The 19,223-nt window shown below is 40.1% G+C and overlaps 2 protein-coding genes across 3 annotated transcripts; one reads left to right on the forward strand and one right to left on the reverse strand.

Moving 5' to 3' along the window:
* Positions 1-3,399: 3,399 nt before the first annotated feature.
* LOC109217002 (GDSL esterase/lipase At5g14450) lies at positions 3,400-11,052 on the forward strand. The gene is made up of 6 exons (XM_019381226.1): positions 3,400-3,444; positions 8,183-8,366; positions 9,149-9,358; positions 9,451-9,623; positions 9,810-10,083; positions 10,796-11,052. Exons 1-6 carry the CDS (start codon positions 3,400-3,402, stop codon positions 11,050-11,052), a joined length of 1,143 nt encoding a protein of 380 aa, XP_019236771.1.
* Positions 11,053-11,310: 258 nt separating this feature from the next.
* LOC109217007 (SAGA-associated factor 29-like) lies at positions 11,311-18,973 on the reverse strand. Of its 2 annotated transcripts, none has more exons than XM_019381233.1 (9): positions 18,594-18,973; positions 16,317-16,410; positions 15,990-16,066; positions 14,304-14,410; positions 14,087-14,172; positions 13,668-13,721; positions 12,102-12,252; positions 11,948-11,961; positions 11,311-11,685 (listed from the first exon to the last, which is right to left on the reverse strand). In XM_019381233.1, exons 1-9 carry the CDS (start codon positions 18,709-18,711, stop codon positions 11,583-11,585), a joined length of 804 nt encoding a protein of 267 aa, XP_019236778.1. In that variant the 5' UTR covers positions 18,712-18,973; the 3' UTR covers positions 11,311-11,582. The 2 variants fall into 2 exon arrangements, with proteins under 2 accessions (XP_019236778.1, XP_019236777.1); XM_019381232.1 differs by having other exon boundaries at positions 14,304-14,413.
* Between the last annotated feature and the right edge of the window lie 250 nt (positions 18,974-19,223).

The following is a 19,223-nucleotide window of genomic DNA, read 5'->3' on the forward strand; positions in this document are numbered from 1 at the left end:
AGTAGAAAATTTCTTTGAGATACAAAGTGTTTGATATAGAAAGAATGCTTCTTTGAATAACTTATGCATACGTACATCTTTTGCCATTGGGGCTCGATTATCCTATATGGAAACGGTTCGTCTGACCGTTTGGCCCATTACAAAGTTTTCCTATCGAGGTCCTCTTTGGCGTGAAGTATTTTTCTCGAAAATATAACCTCCGAGGGTGATGTCCCCCAGTATTCGAGGTTGATAGAAAAGAAGCCTTGGATACTGTTGAATTCTCCTTAGGTAGAACATAGTCGTTGCCTCGTCAAAAACCTCCCCGGAAAAACCCATTTGGGGTAAAACTCGGTCTAAGGGAAAAAGAGTGCAACGCGTGCTTTAAAACCTAAGGTCTTCGTGTAGAAGGGTGCCCTCGACGTCTTCGATCGAACAACTGCAACGAGTTAGTCTTATGTATAAATGGGGAAAAGGAGAAGGTCATACCTTAGCAGTAATATCGTTTGAGTAGTGATACATTCCAATTGTTTGGCAATTGTTCGCCTTCCATCGTGCCAAGTTTGTAAGATCGTCTACCAATAACTATGATGACTCGGTACGGTCCTTCCCAATTCGGGCCTAGTTTCCCTTCATTCGGGTCTCGAGTTTAAGGGTGACTTTCCGTAGAACTAAGTCCCCGATTCCGAAATATCGAAGGTTGGTCCTTCTATTATAATATCTTTCGATTCTTTGCTTATGCGCGGCCATCCGAGCAAGCGTAGCTTCTCGTTTTTCATCTAATAGCTCGAGGATAGTATTCATAGCCTTGTGATTTGATTCATCCTATGCATGTTGAAATCTGGCGTTGGGTTCCCCGACCTCGACTGGAATCAAGGCCTCGGAGCCATATACTAAGGAGAACGGGGTTGCCCCCGTGCTGGACTTTGATGTCGTTCGATATGCCCAAAGAACCTCAGGCAAAACTTCTCTCCATTTCCCTTTAGCGTCGTTCAACCTTTTCTTCAAGTTTTGAATGATAGTCTTGTTTGTCGATTCGGCCTGCCCATTCTGCTCGGATGATATGGCGTTGATAAAATCCTTTTTATTTTGTGTGCTTCGAGGAACTCCGTTACCTTATTGCCGATGAATTGCTTGTCGTTGTCGCATACGATTTCGGCAGGTATCCCGAATCGATATACGATGTGGTCCCAGATGAAGTCAATAACTTATTTTTCTCTGACCTTCTCGAAGGCCTGTGCTTCCACCCACTTAGAAAACTAGTTAGTCATAAACAAAATGAATTTAGCTTTACATGGGGCCGTTGGTAGAGGGCCGACGATATCCAATCCCCATTTCATGAAGGGCCATGGGGACATGACTGAGTGAAGTTGCTCTCCGGGATGATGAATCAACGGTGCGAACCTTCGACATTTATCACAAACTCCTTAGTGTCTTTTTCCATGCTATCCCATTAATACCCTGCTCTAATAATTTTGCAAATCAAAGACTCGGCGCCGGAGTGGTTTCCACAAGTGCCTTTGTGGATTTCTCGTAGAACATAATCGGTATCCCCCGGCCTAAACATACCGCCAATGGTCCATCGAATGTCCTCTTGTACAATGTTTCATCTTCATCCAATGTGAACCTAGCAACCTTGGTTCGTAGAGCCCTTGACTCTTTATGATCCGATGGGAGTTTTCCATTTTTCAAATATTTGATATATTTATTCCTCTAATCCCAAGTCAAGCTAGTAGAATTTGTCTCGGCATGACCCTCCTCGACCACGGGCCTCGATAATTGGATGACAGTCCCCGGGATAATATCATCTTCCTCGACTGATGACCCCAAGTTTACAAGTGCATCTGCCTCACTGTTTTGCTCTCGAGGTACATGGTCTAGAGTCCGTTCCTTGAAGCGATGCAAGGTACCTATAGCTTGTCCAAATATCTTTGCATTCTATCCGTTCGAACTTCGAAGCTTTTGTTTACTTGGTTTACCACCAATAGAGAATCGCACTTGGCTTCAACGACTTCTGCCCCCAAGCTCTTAGCTAGCCCGAGACCTGCAATCATGGCCTCATACTCGGCCTCATTATTAGTCAACCTAGAAGTTTTGATAGATTGTCTAATAATGTTACCTGTAGGCGGCTTCAAAACAATGCCAAGCCTGGACCCTTTCACATTCGAAGCACCGTCTGTGAAGAGGGTCCATACCCCTGATGATGTACCCGATTTTAGCAGAAGTTCCTTTTCCATTTTGGGTACGAGGGTTGGTGCAAAGTCGGCCACGAAGTCAGCTAAGATTTGAGACTTAATGGCCGTTCGGGGTTGATATTTGATATCGTACCCGCCAAGTTCGACGGCCCATTTGGCCAATCAGCCCGATAACTCGGGCTTGTGCAAAACATTTCGGAGAGGATAAGTGGTTAAGACACATATAGGGTGGCACTGGAAATATGGCTTTAACTTTCTAGATTCGCTTATTAATGCAAGTGCCAATTTCTCTAAGTGTGGATACCTAGTTTCAGCATCTTCTAAAGTCCGACTTACGTAATAAACAGGGAACTGCATACCTTGCTCTTCTCGAACTAGTACACCACTTACCGCTATTTCGGACACTACCAAATATAAGTATAGCTTTTCATCTACCTTCAGAGTGTGAAGCAGAGGTGCGCTCGATAAGTATCGCTTCAGTTCCTCCAATGCTTGCTGGCACTCTGGGGTCCAAGCGAAATCATTTTTCTTTTTGAGTAAGGAAAATAACCTATGGCTTCGATCTGATGACCTCGAGATGAATCGGCCCAAGGCGGCTATCCGTCCTGTTAGCCTTTGTACGACTTTCACACTGTCTACGATAGTGATATCCTCGATGGCCTTGATCTTGTAGGGGTTGATTTCGATTCCCCGATTTGATATCATGAAGCCGAGGAACTTGCCCAAGCTGACCCAAAGGCACATTTTTCTAGATTAAGCTTCATGTTGTACTCCCTCATGATTTCGAATGTCGCCTACAAATGAGTCAAATGGTCCTCTGCGCGCAGGGACTTAATTAACTAGCATGTCATCAATATAAACTTCCATTGATTTACCTATTTGTCTTCAAACATCTTATTTACTAGGCGTTGGTAAGTAGCCCCTGCGTTTTTAGCCCAAAGGGCAGTACATTGTAACAACATGTTCCAAACTTAGTGATAAACGAGGTCTTCTTCTGGTCTTCTGGGTTCATCTGAATTTGATTGTACCTGGAGTAGACGTCGAGAAAGGTAAGGATCTCGTGGCCAGCCGTGGCATCGATCATACGATCGATGTTAGGCAGTGGAAAAGAGTCTTTAGGGCATGCCTTGTTTAAATCCTTGTAATCTGTGCACATTCTAAGTTTGTTCCCTTTTTAGGGACTACAACTACATTTGCTAACCACTCAGGGTATTTTACCTCCCGAATGGACCCTATTTTGAGAAGTTTAGTTACCTTGTCCTTTATGAATGCATGCTTCACCTCGGGCTGGGGCCTTCTTTTTTGCTTTACAGGTTTGAACTTTGGATCGAGGCTTATCCGGTGTGTTGTTATTTCCGGTGGGATCCTTGTCATGTCTAAATGGGACCAAGCAAAATAATCCATGTTATCGATAAGAAATTGAATGAATTTTTTCCTGAGTTCAGGGGTTTAACCCATTCCCAGGTATACCTTTCTCTCAGGCATATACTCGATCAGTATGACCTGTTCCAGCTCCTCGACCGTTGACTTGGTTGCATCTGACTCTTCGGGAACAACGAAAGCTCGAGGAGTAAGGAAATCCTCTTCTTCTTCGATTACCCGTTTCTCCGATTCAGACGAGCCTGGGGACGGTGATTGCTATTTGGCTGTCTGCTTATCTTTGGTGTTCGATTTTTTTGAGGTCGAAGGCGCCGGTATCGGTGTCACCTCATCGACTGCAAACATTTCCTTTGCAGCGTGTTGTTTCCCGTAAACCATTTTCACACTATCCACTGTTGGGAATTTCATCATCTGATGAAGGGTCGATGGTACTGCCCTCATGTTGTGGATCCATGGCCTCCCGAGTAGTGCATTATATCTCATGCCGCCTTCAATGACATGGAATTTTGTATCTTGTATGGTCCTGGCCATGTTCACTAGTAGGATTATCTCCCCCTTCGTTATTTAACTTGCCATGTTGAAGTCGTTTAGGACTCGAGATGCAGGTACAATTTGGTCTTGTAGGCCGAGTTGCTCTACGACCCTTGATCTGATTATGTTTGCTGAGCTACCTGGATCCACTAGAACACGTTTAACTTGAATTTTATTTAACAAATTAGAAATTAACAGGGCGTCATTGTGCGACTGAGAAATTCCTTCCGCTTCCTCGTCATTGAACAATAGGATGCCCTCGGTCACATAACTCCGAGTCCATTTTTCTCTAGTAATCGACACTTTGGTACGTTTGAATATAGGCCCTTGGGGAACATCGACCCCGCCAACGATCATATGAATTACATGTTGTGGCTCTTCCTGCTCATTCTTTCTGTTGGCGTCTCTTTCTCTGAAGTGATTCTTAGCTCGACCACTGAGAAACTCTCGAAGATGACTCTCGTTGAACAATCGAGCTACCTCCTCCCTCAGCTGTCTGTAGTCTTCGGTCCTATGGCCATGCATGCCATGATATTTACACATCAAGTTTGGATTTCTTTGAGAAGGATCGGTTTGTATAGGTCTAGGCCACCTGTGTCTTTGATCCTTCTGATGGCCGACACGATCCCCGATGCATCGACACCGAAATTATACTCCGATAACCGAGGTGCCTCTACTGGATCGGTATGTTTATCAAAACCATTCTTACTCATAAGTCCCCAAGAATTTTTTCCTCAATCATTTCTTCGATCATTCCGAGGAGGATTGTGCCCCGAACCGTTGTTTCTTCGATCTGCGATGGCTGATACCGTTCCCTATTTGATCTCGGTTCCCTATCGGTATCCCTGGGGGCTTTAACTGCCAATCTATTTGGTGAACTGAACCCAAAGGGCCCCCCAGCTGGTCGTCCTCAACCCTGATCTTCGATTGGTAACGATTATATACATCTGCCCAAGTCACGGCTGGATATCCGATCAGATTTTGCTTCAACTGTCGTGACGCGATCGAACCCCACTCGTTCAACCCCTGTCTAAAAGCTTGCACGGCCCAATCATTTGAGATTGATGGTAATTCCATTCGCTCCATTTGAAATCGGGATACGAACTCTCTTAGCATTTCATTACCCCTCTGTCTTATCTTAAAAATGTCCGATTTCGTTGTTGCAACCTTTATAGCCCCGGCGTGTGCCTTCACAAAACCGTATGTTAAAATAGCAAACGAATCGATGGAATTCGGTGGCAAGTTGTGATACCAAATCATTGCTCCTTTTGACAAAGTTTCCCCAAAACTTTTCAACAATACTGACTCGATCTCATCATCATTTAAGTCGTTTCCTTTAATCCCGCATGTGTACGAGGTGATGTGTTCATTAGGATCGCTCATCGCGTTGTACTTAGGTATATATGGCATACGAAACTTCTTGGGAATGGGCTTCGGAGCCGCACTCGGAGGGAATGGCTTTTGTACGAACTTTTTGGCATCCAAACCTTATAAGATCGGGGGTGCCCCCGGTATTTGATCAACACGGGAGCTATATGTCTCCACTTTTTTGTCATTATCCTCAATCTTTTTCTCCCCCGACTCAATTCTTTTGGTGAGTCCGCGAGAATCCTCATAATCGTGGGATCGATCCCCGAGCCATTACTGTTTGATCTTTCTGGCACCGGCTAAGTTCGGCGAGTAATTTCTAGTTCGACCACACTTGGAGTTTTATGCTGACTTTGAAGCTGAGTGATAACAACCTGTTGAGCTTGTAGCATCTCGAATATTACTTGGAGGCTAACTCCCCCATCTCCTATACCCTATGTTCCTTGGCCACCAGGTCGTACTTCCCTGCGTACACTACCTCCGGGTCTGCGCCTAAGTCCGCATTCAAAGCAATGTATGAACTAACGTCGACTGGTTGTACAATCGGCACTTCCCCAGGGTTAATCGGTGGTACACCGGCTCCCGGAGCAACTACATTGTTATTTTTCTTGTGAAATCCAAGACCATCATCGCCATGTACGGGTGCGTTTTATGAGTTTGACATGTTTTAACCTGAGAACAAAAATTCTTGACAAGAACAAGTGTGAAAATAACGTGTGTTATCAGAATCACTACTGAAATAATCACTATTATCTTTAGCCCCATGGTGGGGGCCAAACTGTTTACCCTAAAATCCGAGTAACAATTAAATTTGTCTTGTGGTCTTAAAGATACGTGATTTAGTCCAATACTAACTAATAACCAAGAAACCAAACGTATAAATTAAAGAGGTAAGTTGAATCAAACCAATGTTTAAGCAAGTCTTGACCTCGAGCTATGATGGCCTCGAGGTAGGTCAACAAGAACGGTAAAGTAAGGACAATAAAGTTAAGAGACAATTCTGATGAGTAATGAGCAAGAAACTAAGAGTGTATATTCTTTTGCCAATGATTGATTGTCCCTTACAAATGATTGGAGTCCCCTTTATATAGTAGGGGAATCCTAAATAAGGTACAATTCTAATTGTAGCATGGAATCTTATTATACAGCTGTCTAACTGCCTAGTACAAATTCGTTCCGGAATTTACGTCGTGATCTTAGGGCCACCGCGGGAATCTCGCTCTTTCTGTTATAAAACCATAACGGTATTATCTCGAAGTTGGTCGTACTCGGCCCCGGCGTTCATCGAGCATTCCGATCTTCGAGCATAGTATTCTGCTATCGGGCTCGAGCCCGGCTCATATCGAATTTGATTCTCGATGCGACCCCTCGAGCCTACAAAATCTGGGGCATGTGATTTTACTATATACAAATATACATTTTTCGGCTATTATTTTGAGAGCTACTATAAGTGTCATTTTCCGCAAATTAATGGAATGAAATAGGATTACATATGTGGTGTGCTATTTGAATATGTTAAACTACTCTACACAAAATGCAGTATCTTGAAAATCATGAATATATCCTGTATTCTTTTTTTGTTTCTTTCTTCTTTTGCATAAAAAGCATAGAAGACAACAATTTCTTCTTTTCCTTAGGCAACAAAAGGTTTAGTATTTCCTAGATGAGCCTTCTGTTTCATTTTTAATTGAAAGAATGACATCACAAATTTAAGATCGTACTTCGAAACCTTTATAGACACATTCTTAAGAATCATACAATATTATAAGCATGAATAATTTAACATATTTAAGATCATACGATTCAAATAATACATTTGGTACGTCGTGTAATATAAAGAGAACTTGTGTGTACGAAGTCTCGTTTTCTTGAATTCTCAAATTTCATGCTCAATCAAATACAATCATGTAAAATAAAAAGAAGGGAGTAATTATTAATGTTATCAGATGAAACTCAATTCTTTTAGTAGTACTAGTTTCTTGCATTAGCTTTATTGTAAAGCTTTGCAAGTAACAATCCTGTTGTATTTCCTTTTCTTCTCACGAAAGTTATATACAAAGTATTTGCAAATCGTTCTACTAATTTAAGAGTAATATGAAAAGTAATGGTTGTCTTGACCATAGGCATACCTAGGATTTGAAGGTGACGGAAGTACATGAGTGAAATAACTCAACCAATGCCTCTATTGGACTTCTCTTTAAGCGTTCCAAGCAAAATATATGATCGTTTTCAACATATATACACTTACATATTTTGAAATTTTACCGAAGTTAACAGGGTTCGGTGACCCCACCCCCAAAAATAGGTCCGCCTCTGGTCTTGACATACAGTTCGAAAAGTATTTCATTACGGCTTTCTAGTTTATATTTGTTAGTACAATTTACTAGAATCTTAAGAAGACAACAGCCAGAATATTCAATAATTGTTTAGAGCAAAATCTGCAACAGAAAAGAACAAAGCAGAAGTAACGAGAATAATGCTACTGCTTACTTTTTCATTCCCCTCAAATGCTTCAAAAGTTTAAACCACAGAACACATGATTTGCATGAACATTTTCAGTTGTTTCTGCTTTCTACAAATATTCAGTACTGTCCATTCTGTTTCTTTTTTTCTTTCAGTTGGAATTAATGAGCAGGAGGGAAATGGAATGTGCAAGAGTAATGTTAACTGGAGTAATATTTTCACTAGTACTTGCTCCCTTAAAGAGTGTAGCAACTGACTCTGATAAGAACATCAGCAGGACTGATTTGCCACCATGTAATTTTCCGGCAATTTACAATTTCGGGGACTCGAATTCAGACACCGGCGGCATTTCAGCAGCATTTCAACCAATACAAGCACCTTATGGTGAGAGCTTCTTCCACAGACCTGCTGGAAGGCTTTCAGATGGTCGTCTTCTCATTGACTTTATTGGTAATCGACTTCTCTTAGCATGTAAAATAAGCCCCCCCCCCCCCCCCTCCTCCCCTGCTAGCTGCTACAGAGGCAGAGGCGGGGCCAGGATTTCAAGTTTATGAGTTCAGGATTCTAGTTCTTTTAAGTTACTGGGTTCTAACTTAATAATTTGTGCGTATTCAAATGAATTTCTTAAGACAAATATAAGGTTTGGACCAGAGCTACTTGGTTCGGCCGAACCCGTAACCGAAGGGCTGGCTCTGCCCCTGAGCTGCTAGTGACGCTCTTTGATGCAATGACATAAAATGCTAGGCAGTTAGAAGGTGTTAGGAATTTGGTAAGCATGGATGTTCTTTAAATGATGCAGCACGGATACAGAGAATTTAAATAACCGGCCCCAAGATTAAGGGATAAGCTTCATCGTCAAGAGGGAAATAGCTTGGATCAACAGCTCAAATTCTTAAATGACCACTCAGTGATAAATGAGGTAGGGATGCAGAGACAACTAGGAAGTTTGCCTAGAAGCTACCTATGAAAGAGTGCATACTAGCTCATTGATAACGCTCTTGCGTCAGAGATGAACGGCCTAAGTATGTCTGCAGAAACTGTGAGCTGTAAAATACGAGCATGCAAACTTAGAGTTAGAGAAGTCTCCGCACGAGCAGTGGTGAACAAAGTGGGAACAAGGAATGTCGACTTGAATAACACATTGAGCAAATAATCTCTAATTGAAAGATTTCTCGATTAATATCATTACTCATATGGGACAGTTAATTGATTGTGGACGTTTCTTTATGCAGCTGAGCACCTGAGACTACCCTACTTGAGTGCCTATCTAGATTCCATTGGCTCAAGTTTCAGGCACGGAGCCAATTTTGCAACAGGAGGATCCACCATTCGTAGGCAAAACCAGACTATATTCCAAAGTGGTATTAGCCCCTTTTCACTGGACGTTCAAATGATGCAGTTCCATCGCTTCAAAGCCAGAACTGAAGAGCTCTATAGACAAGGTAAAAAGAAACTAATGCAACTCAATCATTGACCTGTTACTAGCAAGTCACATCATTTAAGCTAATTTGATACAACTATAACTATGTCTCAGCGATAGACTTGTCAGAGAAGAACAAACTCCCTCGTCCTCGCGAATTTTCAAAGGCTCTCTACACACTTGACATAGGCCAAACTGACCTAGCTGTTGGTTTCCCCCAGATGAGTAATATACAACTTCGGGCAGCCATACCAGACACAATAAACCAGTTCTCTGCAGCAGTTACGGTATATGCAACTTTATCAATTTTAATCTGAGTTTAACTTCTATACACTAATCATGTAAAACCACATTGTTAGTGTAAAAATTACATACATTGTCAGTGTATATAAGTTAAATTCTTTTAACATAGGTAGTGTTGTAGGCACTAATTATGAAGAAAAATGGTATCTTTGTTTCATAATTTATGACAGCGTCTATATCAACAAGGGGCGAGGGCATTTTGGATACATAACACAGGTCCAATTGGATGCTTGCCAACAGCCACATTATACCTCAGAAATCCAAAACCAGGTGTTCTTGATAATTATGGATGCTTAAAGAGCCAGAATAAGATGGCCTTAGAGTTCAATAGACAGCTGAAAGCCAGGATAAGAACACTGAGGGCAGAGCTTGGGCATGCTGCTATAACATATGTAGATGTCTATGCTGCCAAGTATAAATTGATCAGCAATGCCAACAGCCAAGGTATACGTTACAGCGTATATAATTTTTAACGATACTACTCCACCGGTTACTTGCTATTTCTCATCAGCACTGATACCGGATAACTCAGTCTACCAAGACTTAGGCGGGTGGGAAGAAATCAGCTAGCATTTTTTTGCCCATGTTGGGATTTGAACCTAATCTGACAGCCTGGCTGACACACTTGGGTGCCATTAGTACATATTTAAAAAAAAAAAAAAAAAAAAGGGCAGCCCGGTGCACTAAGCTTCCGCTATACGCGGAAGGACACGATACTACTCCACCGATTACTTGCTATTTCTCATCAGCACTGATACTGGATAACTCTGTCTACCAAGACTTAGGCGGGTGGGAAGAAATCAGCTAGCATCTTTTTGTCCATGTTGGGATTTGAACCCTAATCTGATAGCTCGGCTGACACCCTTGGGTGCCATCAGTACATATTAAAAAAAAAAGGGTAGCCCGGTGCACTAAGCTTCCGCTATGCGCGGGATCCGAGGAAGGGCCGGACCACAAGGGTCTATTGTACGCAGCCTTACCCTGCATTTCTGATTTCTGCAAGAGGCTATTTCCACGGCTCGAACCCGTGGCCTCCTGGTCACATGGCAGCAACTTTACCAGTTACGCCAAAGCTCCCTTCCATTAGTACATATTACATTCCCAATTCATTTCATTATCTTTTGATCAAGGGTTTAGGCTTTAAAATTTTGAACAGGTTTCATGGAACCCCACAAAATATGCTGTGGATTACATGAGGGGAACACGCATGTATGGTGTGGACAGAAAGCAATAGTGAGAGGTGCAGAAGTGTTTGGAGGAGCTTGTGTCAACCCTTCAATTTACATAAGCTGGGATGGAGTACATTACTCGCAGGCTGCTAATCATTGGATTGCCAATCAGATACTTAACGGCAGTTTCTCTGATCCTCCCATTCCCATTACTCACGCTTGTCATAAACGTCTTCACTATTAGGACTGTTGTATTATAATCTGCACCTTAATTAGTGATCTTTATATCTATGTTTTAACTTTCTTTCTCTTTATTTTTCACATCATTCTTCTTCATATAAAAAGAAACTATCAAGTTTCTAATAAAAAGTCGATGATGAGCTCCCTCGTTTAGGAACTGGGTAACAAGTGGGAGAGAGATTCCTTCACTACAGCAAGGGAGAGATTCCTCCTTTAGAGTCATTTCAGATCAACTCAGAGGCCTTAATAAACACAGTACAAATTTACAGCTCAAAATACTACTAGGATTTTATTTTCATGTCCAATACTGTACAGCAAGAACACTAGAATACTAGACATATCGTACAACAAAGATATTTTTGATAAATACATTGCACGTCAAAGATAATTTTTTTTTTTTTTTTTGGATAAGTAGCAATGCCACTAAATGCTAATAGGTTCAACAACTCACCCTTATAAGACTAGATACATACAGCAGACGGTCCAAATCTAGCAACTCTGGACGTGTTAAGAGTCATAAATAACTACTATATTTCACTGGCGATGTCCATCTGGAAGAGCAACAACCTGGTTAAAGGGCACCAAGCGCTGAGGTAGAGACCCATCTTCCTCGTCATCATCAAACTCCAGTGTATAACTGCAAAATGGAAACATAATGCATTAAACCCTTGAAAAGGTATCATGACTCATTGGTCAAAAATTTGGAATGCAAAAGTCAATTTCAAGAAAGAAAAAAAAAGAAATATTGAGCTCGATGACTGCGAAACAGATAGGGATAATTGATTCCACTTTTCCGTTTAATCAGAAGTCACTGCTCAATTATTGAGTACTATAGAATCTTAAGTTCATCGCTAAGTTCTAAGAAGCCAGGTAAGGAAATGAAAATGAACATCACTTACTCGTCGGTCTTCCTCTGGAAATTGATGTACCATTGGGACGATCACATGCAAATAATTCGAAAACCAATCAATTCCTCAGTACATATGATATTCTGAATAGCTCAGTAAAAAATATCCAGACAAACTACGACAAAAGAAAACTAGATACTGGTACCTTGCGAGCCTGGACTACTGTGGCTTTATACAGGGCTGTGGTTCCTGGGTAAACTGCCAAAACTTGTTTTCCAGGAGGGAATTCTTGAGTGGTCGCAAGATCACTTATCTTGGGAAAAGGTATAATATGTGACCAGGGTAGCTTGTACTTTCTGTAATTCGGGTAAGAAGGTGAATAATCATTTAGTAAGCAAAAGCGGTTGCTGAAGAAAAAAAGCCAATTAGATATCAATGAACTAGCTGAAAAGCGGCCTTTCAAAGTACAGAGAATGAAAAGCCAGAGTTATGATGTAATCAGTTATCAGTCATCATATTCTTCAGTAGCAATATTAGGCCTAGAGTATATGAGATGTCGCAGAATCTTAATCACAAATACCTACAAGAAGGTGCTGTGGACAGATTTTTAGGAAGCAATTTCAGTAACTTGCCGGATAGCTAGGAGTAACTTATGGACTACTTACTCGTGGGTGCCAGTCAACAACCAATCAACAAATAGCACAAAAAGGACAAAATCTCATTGATCTCTATCATCCATCAAAGTACCAGAAGAGGGAAAACTATTAAGTGACTAAAATTCCTCAATGAGCTTTTCAAAGTTGGCAGCTCAAAAGTGAGGCAAGTTTCTTCTGTGTGAGGTCACACCATGGGACAAAATATACCTCCTGCCTTTTCTAGTTTTCTTTTTCCTCCAATTGATGAATGTGATTTGTTAGTCTCATGGGCAACTACAACTGACTTGTATAGAGGTCCCAGAAGGAGCCAGAAAATCTCTTAATCTCCCTCATTCTTCTACCTGCTATTCCAAGCCTCTGTGCTTCTTGTGCCTTCTTAGTAATGGAAAGCATTCAATAATCCAATGGACAAAACAGTTGTTGTTGATGCTTAAGCATCGCATGAATGCAATTTCCCTCTACAACGATCAAGAAGGGAATAGATTTAATCATTCCAGAGCTGGATAGAAGTAGAAAGTAGGAAATGTAATAAATAAAGTGAGTCGTTGTGAAGTTGAGATCCGGTAACGGAACAATGCCTTAGGTTATGTACAATTTGAGAAGTTCCATCTATAACATAAAATTGGAGTTATCACTTTGATCCTAGGAAGTACCTGATAAGTCACTTCATTACTCTCTTTTTCTGTCTCACACCCACTCACTCAGACACACATGCACAGCCACCCCACCACCCACACACAGCGCTTCCCCAATTTTTTGCTGCTAAATGCTCCAGAAACAATCAAGATAACTTACACTTTGGTCACCCCCGCATCAATTTGATAAGTAGTCATCCTGCAACACCTTTTTAGTTCGAGTCTTAAATCACATAGTCAATATAAGACAATATCGTGTTTAGAGAATTATATCAGCATCATAGACCCTAAAATCCAAATCCAAGTGCCAAATCGGAAGACATGTTTGAGGCTTGCATCCATGGATATTAATGGTTGAAGGAACAATGAGCAAAGTAGTAGCAATACAATGCATAAACAATCAAAAGGAAGGAAGCACACAAGCAAAGGTAAATGGGCAAAAACAATCAACACATGTCCAAAGATCGATAGTAAGGCTACCTCTGGGCACCACCTTCCTCATCCTCACCTGGCTCCTCGTCTAGAACTTCAAATCTGCACGGAAGATACAATGTTAACAAAAAATATAGATGTTAATGAATCTTGTTGAAACATAATTAAGTAAATACATGTGTGTTCTCTCTAACAATTCAAGCCTTTAGATGAGATAGTTACACACTTCAATATGGTAACAGAGCATACAGAAGTCCTTGGTTCGATAGATAAAAGATTCACGTACTTGACCCATTAAATAAAAAATCAGGGCAGCACACATGAGGCAACATGGTGAAGACATAATTAAATAGTTAAAAGTATGCTCCCTCTAACAGCTTAAGCTTTTAGATGAGATGGTCACGCACTTCAACAAATCCAGTCCTCGAGATTAACCTTTTAATATGAAGCTTTGTCACAAAACTTACTCTTTTGTTTCTTTGTCATAGTGAGTAACTTTAACAATGACCCACTCATCCTTTTCACCATCCTCTTGCGCGACCCTAGCAGCCACCTAGCGATAAAAGGTTTAACTATGTTATTGCCACCACGAAAGTAAAAGCTCATTCACGATAAGAAAAGTGCTTGAATGATATAATAAAACATAGGAAGGAAGTATTCACTTCAACGAAAATCAATCTATACCTGTTCACCCTTCAGGCTAGCAAAGAACTCCTGCTGATTTCGCATCGAAGGAGAGAGCCGGGGAATGTCAGAGTCACCTTTCATCCTCTTCTTTTTCTGCTCGTTGCCTTCTGTCATCCATGTAGATCCAAATGCATTAATCAAGGTGAAAACAATTGAAGTTGATGATCAGAAATAGAGTTTGAGTCTATTAATTTAGATTTAAACAAGAACATACAATGTTTTTAATCATTGAATAGATATTTGATCCATTAGGCTCAAGAATAACTTGCTTTAAGGTATTACTTTTCCCTTCCTCATGTTCAAGATTATGCATAAAGGCTATAGCTAAAGCATTATACAAGGGGGTGTGCTGATGATTTGTCGACGGTGTCGGGCTATCCACCAAGTTGATATTCGTCTCGCTTTACACTCCTTTTGATACATCTCATTTTTTTTTACCAATTAATCAACTTAATAAGGCAGATATGGGAAGTTAGAGAATTTTGGAACCATTAAGTTTTCCAGAAACGTGCTAAGATGGATGTGAGGACATACTAAGCTAGATAAGATTAGGAATGACGATATTCGGGGGAAGGTGGGCGTGGCTCCCATAGAAGACAAGATGCGGGACTTAGATGGTTCGGGCACGTGAAGAGGAGAAGCCTGGATGCACCGGTGAGGAGGTGTGAACGGCTGTCCTTGACGGGTATGAGGAGAGGTAGACGGCGGCCTAAGAAATATTTGGGAGAGGTGATCAGGCAGGACATGGTGCAGATGCAGATTTCCGAGGACATGGCCCTTGATAGGAAGTTGTGGAGGTCGAGCACTAGGGTTGTAGGTTAGGAGACAGGAGGCTAGTGTGATAGTGTCTTGCTTTAGGCTGCTAGGGGCTCCAGTTGTGTTCTTAATACTTCTTTAGGGTCGAAAAATTAGGCAATAGTAGGTTTAGCGGCCCTATATGTACATATTATTCCCTTGCGTATGTAGTATTGTGCCTTTGTTGATGCTTAGTGTTAATAGTTTGCTCTCTATTTTCTGGTTATTGCGTTGCTGGTGTTATATGTTAGGATTCCTCTGCTGCTACTGCTACTGATACATTGTCTCTTTCTTTCTTGTGCCGAGGGTCTACCGGAAACAGCCTCTATACTCCTCCGGAGTAGGGGTAAGGTCTGCGTACACACTACCCTCCCCAGACCCCACATGTGGGATCTCACTGGGTTGTTGTTGTTGTTGTTGTTGTATTAAGTTTTCCAGAAACGTCACTGGAAGTTATGCTGTCCTGATACCCGAATCTTGTCCTAAACACATTAATAACACCACAAGACAAAAAACACTGTCATCTAATTAGCAGTGAACGTTTTATTTTATTTTGTTGATAAGGAAAAAATATCTTGACTACTAATTTATGACAAATTTCGTATTTTCTTTAATATCCCAAAGTATTCTGCCACTATTGTCCTTCTAAAGATTGATTTATCATGGACCTCAAGTTCAGGCTATAACTATCACTCAAGTTCTTTAGAGGATACCGGCACAGATAAAATTACTTCAAGAGAACATTGGTGAGGTACAGTGTGTGTCCCACAAGGAGAATCAACAGTCAACATCCAGAAATTGAAGATATTGTAAACCAGGTTTTAAATTTAACAAGCGTGAAGCTAGAGATTCAATGATTGCTATGGCAATCAATCATAGTACACACACCTATCCTTCTTCGCTGTTGCCCAGCACCTCCAGCGGGGATTAACACATCCAGCTGGCCTAGCAATTGGTTGGATATACTGCATTCACAGGGTCAGGAGGGAGAAAGAAATGAATTTCAGGTTTGAAAATGAAATATAAAGTATCAGAATGAAACATAACATGTAAGAACAAACATCATAAATCTTCTAAGTCAAGCTGTCAAACAAAGAGTTGCACAAAGTAACACCATGAAGCTCCATTTGGACAGCATAGAAAGCTGTGAGTCAAAAGTAGCCACACAGCTCTTAAACACCCTTCCAAGTGAATAAACAGTGCAAACATAAATACCTCATCTCACTCTCGGAGAGCTCTTTGGCTTGAGTGTATAACATCTTAAGTTTTGACAGTGAACTGTCACCCGGTTTCTCAACCATTTCTGGAGCTGCACAAGGAATGGGGAAGTACCCAAACGGTAAGTGTCATAATATTTTAGAGTATAGTTTGAAAGATACGTGTCACATGCAAGTTTCTAACTCAACAGGTCAATGATCTCCGCTAGTAAAAGTTCTGGTTTCTGGTAGTCATTGTCAATGCCTAATTTTATTACCTAACTTTTAAATTTTGGGGAAATCACACAAACTTGGATTTATAAGAATATCAATTCTTTGTCGGACATAATATTCTTTTTATATCCTCAATTTGGATTTAGTCATAGGAGAAAACATTAGAATATATTATATTCCAAGCATTGAGTGAATAAAGCTACCACGACAACGTTAACCGAGAAAGAACAATATAAAAATTTCAGTAGCAATTCAATTTGTTCTATCTGACAAGTAAGTAAAAAAGGAAGAGTAAATTGGCAAAGTGTCATCCAAGCAGTCAAAATTTTTAAAACATAAGTTGCTTTCTTTAAGCTAGAATCAAAGATGATAATGGAAAAGTAAGGCCAAAGCAAGTAACTTAAGAAACGATCATAAATTAAAGTTAGTTAGTACTGATGTGAATCAAGTTATGCCATCCATTCTCATGAGGGTAGAGAAATTAATTTACAATTATCTGGTATTTGGTGATTCTGTAAGCATAGAAATGGTAAACAGTGGGTAATTAAGCTGATAAGTTTGCATTTAATGTTGCCTAGATGCAGATAAGAAATCTAAAACACACTTGAAGGAGATAACAAAGAGAAGTTGTCCCACATAGAACAATCACTTTATCATTTATCAGATGAAAGTAGAACAAAATATTTTATAACCAACACTGAACCAGATAAATTATCTGGTTGTAGTACAGTCAGCAAAAAGAATTCACTTCATGGTTTTCAACAGGGGATTTGGCTTGATGCAAGAAAATAAGTAATACATGACTTAGATGATCAAGGAGCTATAAAGCAGTTGCAAGCCTCCACGTACCTCAAGGTAGCTTATAGAACCAAGGGAGGAAACTGATGGCTAACTTATGAAAGAAAAGATGCAAAGATTCAAACCAATTCTTTATATTCCTACAACCCAAAATCTGTTAAAAGGGAACTCAAAGATGCCTACTTTACTTACAAACCAATCATGTCGAAGCATAAAGATAACCAAAAATTTGTTGGACAAAACCCCCATAAACCAGTGGCACCAAAACCTATAACCTTTCAGTCTTAGTTGTCGACCTTATTTTTGGTTAAAAGGAGTATTTTGTTAGCTAAAATAACATTTTGTTTTTCAATAGATTAGTAGGCTCGCAATGAAATTTAGTTACAAGCTAACTTTTTACCAAATAATCTTCAGAGGAGGAAGAGGTCAGGGCTCATGAAAAATATTTCACTATGTCTATAATGAACAATTGTGGAACCTTCATATAGAGATCTTCCAAGGGCCTCTTCATCTGTGCTCTCTAACACTTACTTATTTTCTCATGCTTCCCACAAGTCACTCCATTTCTCATAGAACACATACTTATTTTCTCATGCTTCCAACAAGCCACTCCATTTCTCAAAGAACTCTAACCGGAAAATTTCTCACTAACTTTTACTTATACTAGAACTCCACTGCTGTAATTTGCATCAGAATACTTGATCATTCTATAAATCCAAAAGTTCAGTATTATTACTTATCACAAACTTATGTCAGCATGATAATCAGACTGCCAAACTCTAATTTCACCACTTTAATATCGAAATCTACTTGCCTTACAACTCTTCAGCTTATGTGATGGTTACTGTATCACAGTTTTGGTGAGCAAAATTTGAAGGGCAGGTGGACCCACTACTAGCCATTCCATAAACACTGTGGAATACCAGACCAATACACATCAAACTATCACTTAATGTTCTTCCATTCTTCGCAAAGTGTAGTAAATACAAAGTATTTGAGTTATCTGCAGTACATTGTAAAAATTTCTTTTACATCATAGGTTAGTTACCATTTTTACCAAGTTATTAATTACTGTTTCTCATAGAATATACCTATATTTACCTTGTAAGTGACCTGATTACATAAATACTTATTTTTTTACACAGACATTGCGTAGAACTTTAACTCAATTATGAAATATAATAAAGGAATTATGGTAAAGCTTTTCACTTTCTCCATTACTCTAACAGTAATAATTTAAATGAGGAGAAGTTGAAATACTAACTGGATTGAAGCTTCTTGTGCATCTTATTGATTTCAAGGAGTACTTCCTCTTGTTCTTTCCTTAAACGATCAAGTTCCTTTGATTTGTCCAACATTTCGGCAATGTCCGGTGACGACATCTACTTATTTGTTTTCCGAGGAGATCGCGATAGTTCCAGAAGCTTCTGGAAGCTTCGGTTCGAAACCAGAAGAAGACGATCAGAGCTCCAACTAAATCATCATCGTCTTAGGTTGTCGGAGAAGACGCACGGATTACTATTTGGAGATTAACTTCGCCTGAATTGCCACTGGTGCTTCCCTTGGGAAAAGTCCTGTTTGCCCCTCTGGTATTTTCTCTTTTGTCTGAATATTCCTGCTCTTACCAATACTTAGGGGTCGTTTAGTTACAATGACAACGGATAATTATCTTCGGACATAATATAAAGTTGGAATAATTAATTTTGGGATTAAATTTGAGATGAATTTATTTTTTTATTTTGAGATTGTAGTATTTTATCCCGTGATAGGACGGGATAACTAATCCAGAAATAATTAATCTTAAAATAATTAATTATAAAAAAACTTATTTCTCGTCCAAAGAGAGTATTTTATGCCGCCTGCCTTTTAATGTAAGTCTTCTTAGTTCATAAAA

The sequence above is a fragment of the Nicotiana attenuata genome, unplaced genomic scaffold (assembly GCF_001879085.1).
Source record: "Nicotiana attenuata strain UT unplaced genomic scaffold, NIATTr2, whole genome shotgun sequence".
In the NCBI taxonomy this organism is placed as follows: Eukaryota; Viridiplantae; Streptophyta; class Magnoliopsida; order Solanales; family Solanaceae; genus Nicotiana; species Nicotiana attenuata.